The sequence below is a fragment of the Rana temporaria genome, chromosome 1, assembly GCF_905171775.1.
Source record: "Rana temporaria chromosome 1, aRanTem1.1, whole genome shotgun sequence".
Lineage (NCBI taxonomy): Eukaryota > Metazoa > Chordata > Amphibia > Anura > Ranidae > Rana > Rana temporaria.
Window position 1 is genome coordinate 686,225,688 of NC_053489.1, and position 20,385 is coordinate 686,246,072.

The 20,385-nt window shown below is 42.8% G+C and overlaps 1 protein-coding gene across 1 annotated transcript; it reads right to left on the minus strand.

Annotated features, from left to right (window-relative positions):
* Positions 1–976: 976 nt before the first annotated feature.
* LOC120946077 (killer cell lectin-like receptor subfamily G member 1) lies at positions 977–19,814 on the minus strand. The gene is made up of 6 exons (XM_040360801.1): positions 19,727–19,814; positions 9,711–9,803; positions 9,467–9,601; positions 7,360–7,514; positions 5,810–5,919; positions 977–1,438 (listed from the first exon to the last, which is right to left on the minus strand). The coding sequence occupies exons 1-6, from the start codon at positions 19,812–19,814 to the stop codon at positions 1,294–1,296; spliced, it is 726 nt and encodes a 241-aa protein (XP_040216735.1). The 3' UTR covers positions 977–1,293.
* Between the last annotated feature and the right edge of the window lie 571 nt (positions 19,815–20,385).

Genomic DNA, 20,385 nt, shown 5'->3' on the forward strand with positions numbered 1-20,385 from the left:
ACATATGTAAACGCCGTTCAAATCCCACATGTGAGGTATCGTCACGTGCGTTAGAGCGTGTGCAACAATTCTAGCACTAGACCTCCTCTGTAACTCGAAAATAGTAACCTGTAAAAAAAATTAAAGCGTCGCCTATGGAGACTTTTAAGAACCGAAGTTTGGCGCCATTCCACGAGTGTGTGCAATTTTAAAGCATGACATGTTAGGTATCTATTTACTCGGCGTAACATCGTCTTTCACATTATACATTTTTGCCCCAAAAAAGGCGTTTGAAAAATTATTGTGCAAATACCATGCGGGAAAAAAAGTTGCAATGACCGCCATTTTATTCCCTAGGGTGTCTGCTAAAAAAAATATATATAATGTTTGGGGGTTCTAATTAATTTTCTAGCAATTTTTTTTAGATTTTTACATGAAGGAGAGAAGTGCCGGAATAGGCCCGGTGGACAAGTGGTTAATATCCATACCAGACCTGAAGGGCCTGGTATGAAATTTGGAAGGGACCACCACGCATTTAAAAAAAAATGGTTTGGGGTTCCCCTTTAATACTTATACCAAAGGGCCTGGTAATGGAGTGGTGGGGGGGGGAACCCATGCCGTTTTTTTCAATGACTTTTATGTATTGCCGGGACCCGACTTTTTCTTTCCCTTTAGAAATGTCATTTTGTGCAGGGACAGTTCTAAACACTGGAAAAAATGCGCCACTTTACAGGCATGCTATAGACACCCCCCCTAGGTAAGAAATGTAAAGGAATATTTCACTTTAATTGTTTCACTTTTAGCATTATTAAATTCACTGCTCCCGAAAAAACTTCTGTTTTTAAAACTTTTTTTGCATTGATACATGTCCCCTGGGGCAGGACCCGGGTCCCCAAACACTTTTTATGACAATAACTTGCATATTAACCTTTAAAATGAGCACTTTTGATATTATTCATGTTCACGTCCCATAGACTTTAACGGTGTTCGGATGTTCGAATAAATATTTTGCCTGTTCGCATGTTTTGCTGTGAACGGAAACAGGGGGGCGTTCGGCTCATCCCTAATGGTTGCACATCATAACAAAGGAACACATGCAGTATTTCGGCCTCAGGTTGGGCACCGGGGGGCTTGAAGAATACTGCAAAGTTGTGCAAAGAAATGAAAACGTTTTTTTTTTTGGTGGCACGGGGTAAAATGGAAGTCTTCTCATGATATCCGTCATCAACATATCAGTCAATATAGTTTTCTGTAGGGAAAGCCTCCATATTGTTTGGGTATTGTAGATCTTGCAGTCAGTGGCTCTTTCCACCACTAGCAGGCGTTGGCTTCCTCCAGTAAGTTGGATTTGTCGGGTTTTCTCTCACAGATCCAGGGAAGGAGATCGGAACACGGAGATAATGCGATCGTTTTCCCCATCTTCGCACAGTTTGTGGTTTGCGTGTTTTGCAGAGACAACCTGGAGAGAAGAGAGAACACCATCAACTCTTTGTATCAGTAGGTAAGGAGGAAGAGTCTGCTCTGTGTTTTCTACCACCTGATATCCAAGTAGCTCTCTAGGGTCTAGGGAGTGTGGGCAGGGTCGTTTGAAGGAATTTGGGGGCCCCAAGCAAGAAGCGGGGGAGGGGGTGTTGCTCAGTTTCAAGTTGAGAAGCAGGGGGGGGCTGAGGGGGGGCTGGGTTGCTGCTGCCGAACGTCGGCTGGTACTTCTTCTAACTGCCTTCCCCCCACGTTCTTTTAAACCCCCCTCCCTACCGCATACCGCTGCATACAGCTGCTGCCCCCCTCCCTAACGCATATCGCCGCATACAGCTGCTGCTGCCAAACATCAGCTAGTACTTCTTCTGACTGCCTCCCTGGCTCCCCCCCATGTTCTTTTTACATACCGCACTGCAGAAGATTCGGTTTGCTGTTTCCGGCCGGACTGAAAGGAAGTGAGCACTGAGTGTGTGCACTTCCTGTCAGTCCGGCCGGGAACAGGAAACTGAATCTCCTGTACCACGCGGTTACGTTAATCGGCCGGACTGCAAGAGGAATTAGGAAAGGAGCTCGGCCACGCTACAGGCTGCAGTATTTATAGGAAGCGGCGGCAGCGGCGCTCTGCTGGGACCCCAGGCCAGCTCGGGGCCCCAAGCAGTTGCTTGTTTTGCCTGTCCTGTTCCGACGGGCCTGAGTGTGGGGAAGGGGCAACCAAAAACAAGTGTACAATTTTTTTTTTGAGTGCCCAGATCTGCCAACCAAGCCACAATATTAAAGCACAACACATACTAGGCCAATGTCCCTCTGCAAAGGGTGCCCCTCCTGCACACATCGCCATTTCTAGGCTGAGAAATCCTCGGCTGATCTCTACACCTTTAGATAGGATGGGCGACTTGCCAGTAAGCTTCCTTGCATCTATATACAGCATGTCTCTGTACTAATACACTAATAGGTTAGAGCAGTGGTCTCCAAACTGCGGCCCGAGGGCCAGATGTGGCCCTTTGCTTGCTTTTATCTGGCCCTCAGGGGAATTATTTCATCCACTGAAAATTAACAGTGGGGCATAATTCCCCACTGACACCAATGAAGGGGCACAGACTCTCCCAATGACGCCAACGATGGGGCACAATTCCTTCCCAAAAACACCAACAATGGGGCACAATTCTTTCCACTTACATCAAAGATGGGTCGTTGTTTTTTTCCACTGAAATCGAGACCTTTTCTACACCCAATGACCAAAGTCCGGCCCACCTTATGTCTGAAGGACCATAAACTGGCCCTTTGTTTCGAAAGTCTGGAGACCCCTGGGTTTGAGGATGACTGCACTGATATCTTTTGCTGCTTCCAAATATACTGGATAGGAATGAGCCGAAGTGCCCTGAATTAAGTCTGAGCAGCGCCTGGCGAACTTTGCTTGGATTCTGATCCAAAACCTCATTGAAATCGATGGGAGCCGAATCTGTCAAATCAAAAACGCCCTATGCTGGACTAAGAATGGTCAAAAAAGGAGTGGGCACTGCCCTGGGTAACATGTACCAGGGCAAAAAAAAAAAAATCTATTTGGCAGGGAGCAGTGATTTTGCTGTAAAATCAAAATAACTCAACACACAGCTATTAATGTCTAAACCGCTGGCAACAAAAGTGAGTACACCCCTAGGGAAAAATTTCCAAATTGGGCCCGATTAGCAATTTTCCCTGCCCGGTGTCATGTGACTTGTTAGTGTTACAGGTGTGAATGGGGAGCAGGTGTGTTAAATTTGGTGTTATCGCTCTCACTCTCTCATTCTGGTCACTGGAAGTTCAACATGGCACCTCATGGCAAAGAGGTGCAAAGGCCATCTTTATGCTCTACATAAAGATGGCCTAGGCTATAATAAGATTGTTAAACCCTGAAACTGATCTGCAGCATGGTGGCCAAGACCATTCAGCGGTTTAACAGGAGGGGTTCCCCTCAGAACAGGCCTCAAAGAAGGCGAGGTCACGTGCTCAGCGTCATATATCCAGAGGTTGTCTTTGAGAAATAGACGTATGAGTGCTGCCAGCATTGCTGCAGAGGTTGAAGGGGTGGGGCGAGGGAGGGGTCAGCCTGTCAGTGCTCAGACCATACACCGCACACTGCATCAAATTGGTCTGCATGGCTGTCGTCCCAGAAGGAAGCCTCTTCTAAAGATGATGCACAAGAAAGAGCCGCAAACAGTTTGCTGGAGACAAGCAGACTAAGGACACGGATTACTGGAACCGTGTCCTGTGGTCTGATGAGACAAGATAACGTTATTTGGTGTCAGATGGTGTCAGGCGTGTGTGGCGGCAACCAGGTGAGGAGGACAAAGACAAGTGTGTCTTGTCTACAGTCAGGCATGGTGGTGGGAGTGTCATGGTCTGGGGCTGCATGAGTGCTGCCGGTGTTCTGGCGAGCTGGTTCCCACCATCGATATGGTTCCCGAGCCGATGGAAACCTCAGAGCGGGAACAGCTGTTCATCAGCTGTAGACACGCTTGCTCCCGATGGCTGATTATACACGCCCATCTACACAGCAAGGGCCAGCAAGGGGAGGATGTTGTATTGACCAGTGTTTTTTTGATTGGTTATCCATGCCGCTCTTTGTAGCAAGCGGCGGATATGATACAGTCCCTTGCTGTATAGAGCAGTGTGGATAACCAATCAAAAAAGCACTGCTCAATATCACATCCGCCCCTTGCCTGCCCTTGCTGTGTAGAGCGGCGTGTACTATAGAGCGCCGTGCAGGGCCGCCATCAGGGGGGTACAGGCAGTACACCTGTTTTATTTTTCTTTAAGGGTCCGGAGGTCCCCAGGGGCCCGGAGCCCCCCAGGGCCCCAGATGGCAACCCCCTTTTTTTTTATTTATTCTTTTATAAAAAAATATATATATTTTTTCAATATATATTTTTTTAGAGGTCCCCAGGGGCCCAGTGGCCCCGGACGGCAACCCCCCTTTTTTTAATTATTTAAAAAATATATATATATATTTTTTTTATATATTTTTATTTATTTTTTTATTAAAGGGCCAATTTTTTTTTTTTAGGGTTCCGGAGGTCCCCAGGGGCCCGGAGATCCCCAGGGCCCCGGATGACAACCCCCCTTTTTTTTTATATAAAAAACAAATATTTTTTTTATATATTTTTTTATTTCTTTTAATTTTATATATATATATATATATATATATATATATATATATATATATATATATATATATATATAAAAATTTAAATAAAATATTATTATTATTATTATTATTATGAATATTAAATTATGAATATTAAACCCCGGATGGCAACCCCCCTTTTTCTATAAACAAATTAAAAAAATATTTTATATTATTATTTTTTATTTTTTTTATTAAAGGGCCCGAGGTCCCCAGGGCCCTTTTTAAAAAGGGGGTTGCCCTTTAAAAAAAAAAAATTGATATATTTTTTATATATATTTTTTATTTATTTTATTCTTTTTATTAAAGGGCCCAGAGGTCCCCAGGGCCCCGAATGGCTACCCCCTTTTTTTTATATATATATTTGTCTTTATTTCTTCTTTTTTTCGTAAAGGGTCCCCCCCTGCTTCTCAATTCGTGGCAGCCCCCCCGCTTCTCAATTTCAGGAAGCAGCACCCCCTTCCCCTCCTGTTCTCTGCTCCAGGGGGCCCATGCCTGAAGCGGTGTAAGGGGCCCCATAATTCCTGATGGCGGCCCTGGCGCCGTGTATAAGCAGGCTTCAGGCAGCGGGAGCGAGCTTGTCTAAGCTGACAATCAGCTGCTGAGGCTCAGAGATTTCCATGGCCTCCTATTGCGCCTGCGCAGTCGAGGCAGGAACCATATCGATGGAGGAATCAGCTCGACAAGACACCCGCACTGGGGAGCTACAGATCGTTGAGGGGATCATGAATGCCAACATGTACTGTGACCTACTGAAGCAGAGCATGATCCCCTCCCTTCAGAGACTGGACTGCAGGGCAGTATTCCAACATGATAACGACCCCTAACACACCTCCAAGACCACCTCTGCCTTGCTAAAGAAGCTGAGGGTAAAGGTGATGGACTGGCCAAGCATGTCTCCAGACCTAAACCCTATTGATCATCTGTGGGATATCCTCAAAGAGAAGGTGGAGGAGCGCAAGGTACCAATAACGGCAATGGTTACTAGGGATGCAGCGGGAGCCAGCACAAGCTGCTTCAATAGGAACCATTGGAGTGGAAAGCAGTAGAAATACACTGCAATACAACCAGAAAGCCCGTCTGTAAAATCTCTGGGGGACAGATATGATTGTACAGATTCATACATATATACATGCAGTACATACAAATCTTATATCTATACATGAGGATGTGAAGGAGGATACTCACTCTGTCGTGTTATCAGGCCAAAACCACTGAGTCATTGCAACGTCTCCAGTCCATGTAACCCTCTTCTGTAATCCAACCCAGAACTCCTCATTCTTACTCTGGATGTGACACTGAAACACATCATAAAATATTAATCAAAATAATAATCATATAAGATGTAAAAGTGGTATTAGTTTACGTGTGGTAATCCATGAATAGGTTGATTGAGGCTGAACAATCTTTGACCCATGCGGTGACTCAAAAGACAGTTGTAGACAGGTGCAGCTAATCATCTTGCCACTAGGTGTCTCTGTACCAGTATAGTGTCTGGTTACAACAGATAGTGTCATCAGGTGCTAGGCCCCTTTTAGGTAGAGCCCTCTTTCAGCGATGCGCTAAACACCCCACATCTGTGAGAATGTAGACAGCACACCCAAGGCAGGAGACCAGGTGGAGTGGATCTGTACAGGGCAGGAGACCAGGTGGAGTGGATCTGTACAGGGCAGGAGGCCAGGTGGAGTGGATCTGTACAGGGCAGGAGGCCAAGTGGAGTGGATCTGTACAGGGCAGGAGGCCAGGTGGAGTGGATCTGTACAGGGCAGGAGGCCAGGTGGAGTGGATCTGTACAGGGCAGGAGGCCAGGTGGAGTGGATCTGTACAGGGCAGGAGGCCAGGTGGAGTGGATCTGTACAGGGCAGGAGGCCAGGTGGAGTGGATCTGTACAGGGCAGGAGGCCAGGTGGAGTGGATCTGTACAGGGCAGGAGGCCAGGTGGAGTGGATCTGTACAGGGCAGGAGGCCAGGTGGAGTGGATCTGTACAGGGCAGGAGGCCAGGTGGAGTGGATCTATCCAGCCCTTGGGGCACTGTTTCATTCACTGACACCAATGAAAGGGCACAATTCCTGCCAATGGCACCAAGGATGGGGCACAGTTCCTCCCAATGACAACAACAATCAGGCAATAATGACACCTATCATGTGGCACATTTCCTCCCAATGACACCAAAAATAGGGCACAATTCCTCCCAGTGACACCAACAATGGGGCCCAATGACACCAATGATGGAGCCCAATTACTAACAGTGACATAGACAAGGCGGCACAATTTCTCTCTGACACAAAGATGTGGCATGGTTTACTCCAACTGATGCTGGGACATTTTCTTTTTGTTTACAAACGGTTTATTGAAAAATAAGTCTCAGTACAGTTTAAATGAACATTGGCAAGAAGTACAAAAATACAGTCTCATTTTGGAAATAGCTCAATCAAAAGTCCGCCAGCCCCCCCAGCCTAGCTATACTCAATATTGGTAATGAAAACTTCCCTCCATACTTGCGTACAGTTATAAACCACATCCTATTGGCCGCAAGACTACCAATCACCAGATTATGGAAAACTACCACTTCTTCATCAGTGGAGACTCTGGTCCAACTAACCCGGTCCCATTACACTATGTATGTATGGAAATTCTATCATACAATTGCTCTACATTTGCTTTGTCATAAGAAAAGGGATCAACACCCTAAGGGAAGGTGGAGGACATCAGGACACCAGTCATTGGGAAGAAATTACCTTCAGTATGGAGTCTTTACTTCTCACCGTGGCCAACACAGCTCCGTTCCCCGCACAGAACCGCTCGCTGTCCTCTCGCGTCTTCTTATCAGTGGAGAGGAAATAACATTTCTGATTCACCAATGTCCATCCCTGGAGACACTTACTGGTGTGATCTGAGGAAGAATATGAAATAACATGGAAAGTAGGACATATAATTACATTGCAATAGAGGATTTTGGCGCACATAACCATAATAATAATAATAATAATAATAATAATAATAATAATAATAACCATAATAATAATATAAATAATAACCATAATAATATTAATAATAACAATAACAACAACAATAATAATAATAATTATTATTATTGGTTTTAATATTATTATTATGGTTATTATTTATATTATTGTAGGCTGAAAAGCCTACAATACTAATAATAATAATAATAATAATAATAATATAATAAATAATAATAATAATATAAATAATAACCATAATAATATTAATAATAACAACAATTATAATAATAATTATTATTATTATTGGTTTTATTATTATTATTATTATTATTATTATTATTATTATTATGGTTATTATTATTATTATTATTATTATTATTATGGTTATTATTTAAATTATTGTAGGTTTAAAAGCCTACAATAATAATAACAATAATAATAATAATAATAACAACAATAACAATGTTAATAATAATTATTATTATTATTCATTTTATTAATATGTAGTTATTTTTTGGGCAATTTGATTTATTTATTTCAAAACTAACCTTTTGTGTCACTTCTTCTATTATCTAATTTAGAAATAAACATTTTTTTTTTTTTTTATGACAATGTACCTGTATATCATTCAACGTTTTCCAATAAAACATGCCATGTCATTTCAATTGTCTAAATGTATAAAAGCACATAAAGCATTACAACTGTACAAGGTTTAGAGGTGTTATGTCATCTAGTGATATTTAGCGCCTTTATATCACACAACTGTCTGAGATGTATTATATAAATGCATAAAAGTATATAAAACCTAAATCTAATTAGTAAAATAACTACATTTAAAGTCTATACCGTAAAAAGAAAATTAAAAAAACTGCAATACTAAATATACTATATGATGGAACACCCATTTTTTATTTTTTTTTATCCATTATCGATCCATATTATTGCACTTTTATAAATCATTATGATCAATAATAATAATATGCGCTGAGTATTAACTTATGTGATGTGAACCGGAACCACAAACCATAGTTGAGTCAAATTCAGTACATGTGTATAAAAATAACTCCCATGATTAAGTCACGTGTCTAGTGATGTAACGCGTGGGGGAAGAGCTACGAACGGGGCGGATTACACATCCGAATGAGGAGACACATCGTATGCTGAGCAGCCAAATGAGGATTGTTTGTTTGCCGATATTAATCGGTGGATTCGTGAGTGTGACCTATCTCAAGCTTGTCAAATTGTTTCCATATGGTTGTATGTTATCTGCACAATGAGGATTTCTCTTTTTGTCTCTCTGTTTTTCACATGAGCTGCACAACTGTGGAAGATCTGATACTCACATGTGAAGCAAATCAGCTTGGAGTCTGTAGAATTTGATCACCCCATACTTATCTTTCAAGCCAGTACACAGCACTTGCACTCAGGAGGTGTGTTGTAGTTGCATGCTCAGTAGCATGCATTTGGACTAATTATTTTTATACACATGTACTGAATTTGAATCACCTATGGTTTGTGGTTCCGGTTCACATCACAGAAGTTAATACTCAGCGCATATTATTATTATTATTGATTTTTAGTTTTTTGTTTGACTAACATAACATATGCTGCGTTTATTATTTAGGATTTTTTTTGATGTCACATATAATTAAGTATTTTGTAGCGCTGTAGTAACATTTTTTCATATAAATCATTATGCCTTTTATACTTTTATGATTTAAGCCAACTATATTTCTTATAGTCAGGAACCAGCACCCGAATGATCCGTGAGCGTTGGGAGTTGGATGTTTTGGAGCAGTGCCTTGGATCTGGGTACGCTCCTACTATATTTCTTATATCTTCTACGGTATATAAAGAATGTTTGTAGAAGGTTTTGGACCTGACACCAGGATGGCTCTTCTCAGGCAGGCCACGCGTTGTTTGGCGTCTTCCAGCATCTGAATCACGTTCTGTTGGGTCTCCAGACTTCTGTTCAGCTCCAGTCTCAGCTCATCATCTGGATTTTTGGTTCCAACTGAAACAAGGAGAGGCCAGGAGATTAAATGCATCTCTCCCTATATCTTCTCTACAAAAACACTCATAACCTAATTACAGCTATTAGATCTGAAGGCGGATGGACTCACTCTGTATCACGTGCCATAACCAGAAAGCGAACACAACAAAATAAGTCAGAAGGAGGAAGCCAAATGTGAATGAAGAGTTCCAGAAATGGTGACCTGGAAAGACAAAAAATACCCACACTCAGTGATTAGATGCCAACCAACCAACTATGTCTGGAGACCATAAAGGGTCCAACTATGTCTGGAGACCATAATGGGTCCAACTATGTCTGGAGACCATAAAGGGTCCAACTATGTCTGGAGACCATAAAGGGTCCAACTATGTCTGGAGACCATAAAGGGTCCAACTATGTCTGGAGACCATAAAGGGTCCAACTATGTCTGGAGACCATAAAGGGTCCAACTATGTCTGGAGACCATAAAGGGTCCAACTATGTCTGGAGACCATAAAGGGTCCAACTATGTCTGGAGACCATAAAGGGTCCAACTATGGACAAGCAAAATCCATCAAGAATGAATGTATCACTTATCAGGATATGTGGAAGAAATATTCAAATTTCCTAATGATCATCTGCAATACAAGACACAGAAATATAACTAAAGGTATATAAAGTCACGCTCTGTGAAATGAGAACATTTGTGATAAATACGACATCAATATAGTGATTTACACAAGTCCCAGTGAAATCAATAGTCCATGAAAACCCATAAATCAATTAAAAGTGTTAGAAAGATTCTCTCCACATGGTAAATATAGAAAGAAGATGATTCAGCATTCCACCACCAGATTTCAAATCACTCCTCTTGTGACACCCATCCCCCTATTCGCGGGGGCACTTACCAGAGAGGATGGACCATCTATCTCTAGAATGGTCGACCACGCATGCAGATACACCTCTGCAGGGTATTAGAAGTGTTGGGACTCTCCCTGGATCACTGTAATGTATGAGTGTTAGACATGTATGGGTTTGTTTTGTTCCGACTATATATTCAGTCAAAATTTTTGTTATTCAGAGATTCGGATATATCCGAATACCCGAACTACAATTTAAACAAATTTTACCGAATGCTCCAAATATTGAAACAAAATTCAACCGAATTTTGGAAATTCGGACTGAAATTCAAATGGAATTTTACATCGAACTCCAGTCGAATTCTTACTGTACACATATTGCTGAAATCAAAAATTTGGAAATCAAAGATGTGCATGTTGTTAGAAAACCATTTGGAAAAAATGCTGTTTTAGTTAAGCCAAAGGTGATTTAAAGAGTCATTGGGCCAGATCCACATAGAAATGAACAGGCGCAGCGTATCAGAGATACACTACGCTGCCGTATCTTACCTGGCTTTAAGTCGAATCCAGGAAGAATTTGCGTCGTAAGTTACGGCGGCGTAGTGTATTTCTGGCGGCGGATTTCAAATTGGGCGGGTTGGGGGCGGGTTTCATTTAAATGAAGCGCGTCCCCGCGCCGAATGAAGTGCGCATGCGTCTTTGCAAAATTTCCCGCCGTGCATTGCGCTAAATGACGTCGCTAGGACGTAATTTTTTTAACTTAGACGTGAGTTACGTCCATCCCTATTCACGGACGACTTACGCAAGAATTTTTTCAAATTTCGACGCGGCAACAACGGCCATACTTAACATGGCAAGTCTATGTATACGCCGCAAAATACCAGATTTAACTATACGCCGGAAAAAGCCGACTCCAGACGACGTTAGAAAATGCGACGGCCGCGCGTACGTTCGTGGATCGTCGTAAATCGTTAATTTGCATACCCAACGCGGAAAATTACGCAAACTCCACCCAGCGGGCGCCGAAGTATTGCACCTACGATCCGAAGGCGTACGAAGCCGTACGCCTGTCGGATTGAACCCAGAAGCCGTCATATCTTGTTATGAGGATTCAAACTAAAGATACGACGCGGGAAATTTGAAAGTACGCCGGTGTATCAGTAGATACGCCGGCGTACTTGCTCTGTGAATCTGGCCCATTGTAATCATTTGATGAAGATTTTTCTTTTGTTTGTTCACTTTGCCACATTCGAATAAAAAAATAAAAAATAAAGTTTTCAATGCGGCCAATTCAAAATTTAGCAATTCGAATAATTCAAATTTATAAAAAAGTCAATAAATTTGAAAAATTACGAATACGAATTCTGAATTAGAATCCTAAATACCAATTAAAGGAGTTGTAAAGGAAAAAAAAAATTTGCCTAAAATTAATGTCTGCAAGGCAGACAGAATAGTGTAATGATTCTGTTAAAAAACGAGTAAATATCTATTATATTCCTTCATCTATATCACCTCCGGCATTCTAGTTTCTGTTCTCTCATTCACTTCCTGTAAGAACTACATTTCCCAGTATGAATTGCGGCACGCCCAGTAATTCACACCTCCTTGAAGTCTCTAACACGTAGAGAGCGTCCTGCCGCAAAGATGTAGTTCCCAGGAGGGGGTGAGCACCTCACTGACCACCGCAGTAAAGCCTCCCGTCACGGTGGTCAGTAACAATCAGACAAGCAGGAAGTGAACAGAACAGAGAAGAAATAGAGCAACTTCTGAGCAAAAACCAACAATGAGGAAGTGAAAAGAGGAATGTATGCAGGTAAAGGATGCTTATTATGAAAAAAAAAAAAAAAAATCCTTTACAACCCCTTTAAGTGAATCAACCAAATTTAACTAAACAAAATAACTGGATTAACGAATCAAAACTAAACAAAACAAATATTATGCCACGTACACACGATCATTTTTCGGCATGTAGAAAAAACAAAGTTTTTCCAACTTCATCATTAAAACGACCTTGCCCACACACCTTCTTTTTAAAAAAATGCTCTAGTAAAGCGCGGTGACGTACAACACGTAGGACGGCACTATAAAGGGGAAGTTCCATGCGGATGACGCCACCCTTTGGGCTGCTTTAGCTGATTACTAGTGTTGAGCAGAATACGCCATATTTTGCGATATATCTCGAATATATAGTCGAATATTCGAGATATATTCGCTAAATTCGAATATTCGTGATATTTTATCGAAATGAAATGATTGCGAATTTTCGCTATTGCGAATGCGAAAATAATTGCGAAATTTCGATAACTGCGGTAGGAGCCCTCTGATTGGCTCAGAATATTCGTGATATTTTATCGAAATTTCGCAAAATGCGAATGCGATATTGATGGCGAAATTTCGACAACAGCGCTAGGAGCACTCTGATTGGCTCAGAATATTCGTGATATTTTACAATACAAAATAATTGCGAATATTCGGCAAATGCGGAAGGAGCACTCTGATTGGCTCAGAATATTCGTGATATTTTACAATAGAAAATAAAAAGTGTTTTGCATTGGTGGTGATTCTTTACTCTATCCATCTGTCACAGCCGTTTGTCAATCAAACACCTTGAAGATTGAACACGTTCATGCTGCATGCTTTGGACTTTTTTTCACTTCACATATCAAAGACATTTTTATGAAAGATTATTTTTCTATTATTGGGACTATATTTCTTTATATATTTGTTTCACTGTGTATTTCACAAGTTATTTGCGCTTGCTTATTTTATAATTTGCCCACATGTCTTGTCACTAGACATATTTTTTATTCTTGTAGAGCGACTCCATTTTCTGTCTTGTATTAAATTATGTTGTATAACATTTTTGAGTTGCTGCTGTATTCTCCCCTTTTTTTAAGGTATGCGCAATTTTTTCCTTCTTACAAAAAAAAAATAATATCAAACATACAAATATTCATAACAGAAACATACACAAAGCCCCCCCCTTTTGCATCAGAGACAATCAGAGTTCTCCTACCACAGTTATCGAAAATTCGCAATCATTTTCGCATTCGCATTAGCGAAAATTCGCAATTTTTTTTTTTTTTTATATTCGGCAACATAAAAGGATCGCCTCAGCTTAGCTACTCGGCCCAGGGTCTCTAATCATACCAGCAATGCTTTTAGACGTCGATAGGATGTGATCTGTTTTAAAAATAAAATTGAAAAAATGCGAATATTCGGAATAGCGAATATTCACCGCAAAATTCGAAATATATCGCGAATACTCGAATATGCCATATTCGAGCCGAATATTCGCAATACGAATATTCGTGAGCAACACTACTGATTACGTGTTAGTAAAAGACGATTTGCGCTTTTTTGTCTGTTACAGCGTGATGAACGGTAATTTTACCAGAACGAGCGCTCCCGTCTCATAAGTTGCTTCTGAGCATGCGCAGGTTTTTTACGTCGTTCTAGCCCACACACGATCATTTTTTACAACCCGAAAAACGACATTGTTTAAAACGTCGTTAAAAAATGCAGCATGCTCGGAATTTTTTTTTTTTCGTTTTTCAGAAGCCGAAAAATGATGTGAAGCCCACACATGATCATTTTAAATGACATTTTTTTAAAACAACGTTTTTTTCATGCCGAAAAATGATCGTGTGTACGGGGCATTATCGTCATGCACATGTCTAATGAGTCTAATGACACTCCCATATAGATGTAGCGCCCTGCTCCTGAAGAACAGGAGCTGCTCTAAATTTAATGGGGGGTCTGAGCTGTTATTTGGCTCAGACCAGAATGATTGAGGGCAATTTAGCCTCTGTTCCAGCCATGGCTGTGCTGGGAGTGATCCACCATTGATCGCCTGGGGGTGTGTTACCACCCCAGGCCAAGGGTGTCAGCAGCTAGGTCATGGTGTTTTGAGTGTCCCCCTCAGCAGTGAATCAGTGGGAGTGGTTGCTTCACTGTGCATGCTGGGGATGGGTACTTAAGGGACAGACACCATTGGTGCAGGGTCTGTCGTCCATCCGCGCCTCTTGGGGGGCGCCTGGCCAGGCGCGCGCGTTGTGAATCCTGGCTCCAGGACCACGTTGGCCCGGGGCTGCGGCTTCGTTTGCTGGGCCCAGTTGTCTGGTTGGGGCCTGTACTGCAGAGGTGATCCTGTGCTGTCCGTCCTGCGGGAGGAAGCCACTTGATAAAGGAAGCCAGGGGAGGACCTATCCTGGAGAGGACCATGCAAGAGGCTGGTACCTTGGGGGAAGGCCTGGAAAATTCATCTGAGAATGCACCGTACACCGAGAGGCTGGACAGTGTCGCCTGTCGGATCTAAAAGTTCTAGTGAAGCAAAGCTAAAGAGATCCGGGTGCTGAATCCTGTGGCGGGGGATTCCGGACCGAGATATCTCACCTACAAAGGAAGGTCTGTGACAGAGACTGGACTTTATTTTGTGCGCCATCCCGGCTGCTAGGCCAGTGAGAGGGACCTATCCGGGTGAGCAATACCCACTCTGGCTAGAGGGGCAACGAGAACTGTTTGCTGGAAACAGGAGTGTTTCCTATCTGTGATTATGCACCTGAACCTACCTACCTCTCCACCCCTCATCCTTCTTTTCTACTAAAGTTCTTCCAAATAAACCCAAAGAGAAAAGAGTTACACTGTGTGTGGACATTGAAATTCTTCGGACTCTCCTCTCACCTTGGACAGCGAGAATATAGAGGTTACGTCCTGCCCAAAATATAACCAGCAGCTCCTGCGGGGGTAGTGCTAGATAAATATCCAGATATCAGCCTCCTCTGCTGTAAAGTTCCAGCAATGTCTCCTCTCTACTTCCTCCTGACGGAGAGGGGTCTGGCTGCGGAGTGGAGCTCTATGTTTGAAAGAAAACACAGAAATAGACAGACATGGCCGCTTTATGTGAATGTTAGTTCACCAAACAATCTGTAAGTCAAAAGAAGTGGCAAATTATTGATCTGAAGTTGTCCATTCATTGTTGTTGTGGTGAAGTGTCTTCTTGGTTCATAGTAAAATCTGCAAGGTCTGTTATACTAAAGATCATGATTGGATGAGACGAATATACCTGGGTTTGATTTGAAGGACGTTGGACAAACAGCTTGTAAGTTTGAATTTAATCCCAAACCCCACTGAGAACTGAATCCTTAACCACTTGCCGCCCGCCCACCGCCATATGATGTCGTTGGGTTTGAGTGGTGATATCTGAATGATGGGGGCAGCTACAGACATCATTTCGATATTTTCTTTTAGATCTGGCGATTCCCTTTCCCATAAGAATGATCATAGCGGTTGTTCAGCCGCTTTATCGTTCTTATAGGCGGCGAGAGGGGACATTTCCCCCCCCCCCCCCCGACCCTCCAGTGCTTCTACCGACTGACCTGTGCAATCAGCGAACCGTAGAAGGAACTGACAGGCCCCGGATGCTGACGATAGAGATTTCCAGTGGGCCAGATGGTCCCCAGAGTCTCTATGGTCATTCGGAGGCCGGGCGCAATGTTATGACGTCACGCCCGGCCTCCGTATTTGAAAAAATGCTGCCACCTTGGCTGGGACGCTGGGATCCTTTTTGTTTCAATCGCATGCTTCCCAGCCTAGACTTATTGACCCCAGATCTCACTGTAAAGAGGACCTGCCATGCCATATTCCTATTACAAGGGATGTTTAAATTCCTTATAATAGGAATAAAAGTGGTCAAAAAAATATATTTAAAAAAAAGCATCAAACTAGAAAAATGTGAGTAAAATTAACTTAAAGGAACAATAAAGGTACAATTTTTTTTTTTTTAAATAACATACATGTTATACTTACCTCCACTGTGCAGATCGTTTTGCACAGAGTGGCCCCGATCCGTGTCTTCTGGGGTCCCTCGGCGGCTGTCTCGGCTCCTCCTCGCAAAAGCTTTCCACGTTCATGCGAGCTCCCTCGCATGGTGGAAAGCTTTGGCGAGCACGCTCCCGTGATACAGCAGCGGCCATAGCCGCCGACTGTATCACTCGGCCCCGCCCCCCGGCGCGCCGCGTCATCCGCTGTGATTGACAGCAGCGCCAGCCAATGGCTGCGCTGCTATCAATCCGCCCAGCCTAGCCAATCAACGGCCAGGCTGGGAACCGAGCAGGATGACAAGCACGCGCCCGGGACTTTCGAACGGTGAGGTAAGTAAAACGGTAAAACGGGGGCTCGGGGGGGGGGGGGTGCTGTTAGATGTTTTTTTACCTTAATGCATAGGATGCATTAAGGTAAAAAAACTTTTACCTTTACAAACCCTTTAAAGAAAAAATTAAAACATTTTAATTAGAAGCAAACGCATATGTAAGTCCCGCCAGCATATGAAAACAGTGTTCAAACCACACATGTGAGGTATTGCTGTGAATATTAGAGTGATAGCAATAATTCTAGCCTTAGACCTCCTCGGTAACTAAAAACATGTGACCTGTAAACATTTTTAAAGCGTCACCTATGGGAATTTTCAAGTACTGAAGTTTGGCGCCATTCCATGAGCACGTGCAATTTTGAAGTGTGACATGTTAGGTATCTATTTACTTGGCGTAACTTCATCTTTCCTGACAGACTCCATGGCAGCCTACGTGTGGGTTAACCCCACCTCCTCTCCAATGCTATAGAACCCCATACCCATAAAAGTCAGCCCACCTCTCAGTACTGTGTTCTTTTTTTGTCCTCCTCCAATGGACCTACGCTGTTCACGTCCGTTCGGATGTCCCAGGATGGCCGGCACACTTCTCATGTGGTTCAGCTCAGAACCCAGACACGGGCGGGTATGTAGCTTTGTGGCCACTAAAATGTCTATAGATGGAGAAGTTGCCTCTGTGTGCACGAAGAATGGAATGCATCCTTGGCTGGCATTTTATGTTTGTGGTTTCTTCTGATTTCCCTTGTGTCCCCTGCTGCTCCCTCATGGCAGCTGGAATGCTTCTGCGTCCCAGCTTGCCGCTGTGTTCATTGTGGCAGGTCATTGTGTGACCGTTGTTATGCCCGTGCGGTTGGGGAAAAAGAGACAGAGGATCAACGCATCGAGTCTCTAGTGAAATGGGTGGTGCAACGTTCTTTGAAGGAAATGGATACTACCTACACACAAAGCCAGTCCAATACCACTCTGTCTGGCTCCCGGCTGATGAGGCCCGTGAGGTCCTCTGCTTCGGGCAGGTCCTACAGAAATCCAGGAGATCAAGATGTTCTCAGTTTCCTTCAAACTGGACTAGACCTACCCTTATCTGCCGCGTACACACAACCGTTTTTCATGACGTGAAAAATGCAATTTTTTTTAAATGTCATTAAAAACGATCGTGTGGGGGCTCCAGAGAATTTTTCATGACGTGAAAAATGGGCATTAAAAATGTAGAACATGCTCTATTTTTTCGCATTTTTATTCACGTCATGAAAAACGGTCGTGTGTAGGCTTTAACGATGTGAAAAAAATGTGAGTGCTCAGAAGCAAGTTATGAGACGGGAGCGCTCGTTCTGGTAAAACTACCGTTCGTAATTGAGATAGCACATTCATCACGTTGTAACAGACGCGAATTGTCTCACACCAAACTTTTACTAACACAAAATCAGCAAAAGCAGTCCCGAGATACCAGAATCAAAGGGTCTGGTATGCATTTCGGGAAGACTCTTTATTTATTTTTTCATTCTTGCTAAAAAATGTGCTACAGCAAAAGTGCCATATAGAAAAGCATAAACAAAGATACAGTTTAACCACTTGACCTCCGGAAGGTTTTACCCCCTTGATGTCTGGGGCATTTTTTGCTATTCAGCACTGCACTACTTTAACTACCGGTATTAATTGCATGGTCATGCTACATGGAACCCAAATAAAATGTATATGATTTTTTTTTAAATACCTAGAGCTTTCTTTAGGTGGTACTTGATCACCACTGTTTATTTTTTATTTTTTGCTATATAAAATGACTACATAACATTTGGAAAAAAAAATGTTTTTCTAGTTTCTGTTATAATATTTTGCAAATATATCATCTTTCTTCAGAAATTTAAGTGTATTCTGCTACATTTTCTTTAAAAACAACCCACATTAATTTAATATTTTTTAGTCTGTGTGAAAGTTAGAAAACTTTTGTCTTTCAGGCAAGAAAGTGGACATGTTTAGTGTGACAGATTAGACTCTCATGGGTTTCATTGGAGTTTGGGTTCAGCATCCGAAGTCCTTTGAAGTTTGCTGAGTCCTGTTTGAACCAATTGAGCTATTGAGATTATGAACAGTGACAAAATGACTACACCTGACTCCACACACCTCTGTGATATGAGGGGACTCATCACACTGATATCACTCAACACAGAAGGGAGGAGGAAGCCCCTGATACTGTACCATGTGGTAGGAAAATCCTTAAATTAAATAAAATATGGTACTAACATGGAGCAGATCTGACTAGCTCATCGACCTCAGTCATACAGACAGTGTTAGGCCTGTGCACACGTCCAAGAAACTCGACGGGCAAAACACATCGTTTTGCTCGTCGAGTTCCTTGTGAAGCCGCCGAGGATCTCGGCAAACCAAGTTTCCTCATTGACTGAGGCCCCGTGCACATGACCGAGTTTCTCTGCAGAATTCAGACAGAAACTCGATCAGAGCCGTATTCTGCCGAGAAACCCGGTCGTGTGTACACTTTTGGCCGAGGAAACCGACGAGGAACTCCTCGAGCCAAATAGAGAACATGTTCTCTATTTCCTTGTTAGTCAATGAGGAAACTTGGCTTACCGAGATCCTCAGCGGCTTCACAAGGAACTCGACGAGCAAAACAATGTGTTTTGCCCGTCGAGTTTCTCAGACGTGTGTACGGGGCCTAACGAGGAAATAGAGAACATGTTCTCTATTTGGCTCGACGAGTTCCTCATCGGTTTCCTCGGCCAAAAGTGTAGACACGACTGGGTTTCTCGGCAGAATACGGCTCCGATCGAGTTTCTGTCTGAATTCTGCCGAGAAACTCGGTCGTGTGTACGGGGCCTTAGAATGGAGAGTCTGGACAGTGTACAGCAAGGACAGAGACTCGTCCAGCGGAGCTTACAATCTAGAGGCTCCGTGTAATGATCTGGGATGTTTTAGAGATAAAGTTACAAATTAATAAAACTATTTGGCAAAGTTCCTTGTATAAGCACAGAGTCTTCCTTGAAATATTGATAACAGTCTATAATCATCCAATCAGATTGAAGATCCATGATTATCAATATTGTCTTTCTGATGAGATCATAAAACAGAATGAGGTTTGTTGCCTGGAATGTAGAAATAATAAACATTCTTATCATACACACATACCTGGACAGCGGTGGGACTTGGGTTGTCTCTCTCCAGTCACTTCAGTCTCGGTTGGAGTTACATTGGTGTAGATGGCCTGCTCAGCCATGGTGTCAGTGTGTCGGTGTATCAGCTTGGACTGTATATCTGTATTCAGTGGTGTCTCTGGTATACAGATGTCTCTCTTCTGTAGAGGTCTCTCTTCTGTAAAGGTCTCTCTTCTGTAGAGGTCTCTCTTCTGTAGAGGTATCTCTTCTGTAAAGGTCTCTCTTCTCTAGTTGGTTGGCTACAAGTCAATTCTGAGACAAACCAAAGACAGATCTGTCTAGTATTATAAGCCGGAAGAACTTTTACCACTAACCACTGTATGTAGATGGAGGACATCAGACGGCCCGTGAGATCAGCTCATTGCATGATTTAGGGCAGGTCAGGTTGTGATCAGCACAGGAAACTTACAGGGTCAGGCTCAGAGGAATCCAGTCTGTACTAAGGGTAAAGCTAGACTTGGTGTTAGGCCTCGTACACACGATCGAGGAACTCGTCGGAAAAGACACATTGTTTTCCTCAACGAGTTCCTTGTTAGGCTTGTGGAGAAACTCGACAGGCTTTCTTTGCGTACACACTGTCAAGACCAAATCTCCTTGTTCTCAAACGCGGTGACGTACAACACATACAACGGC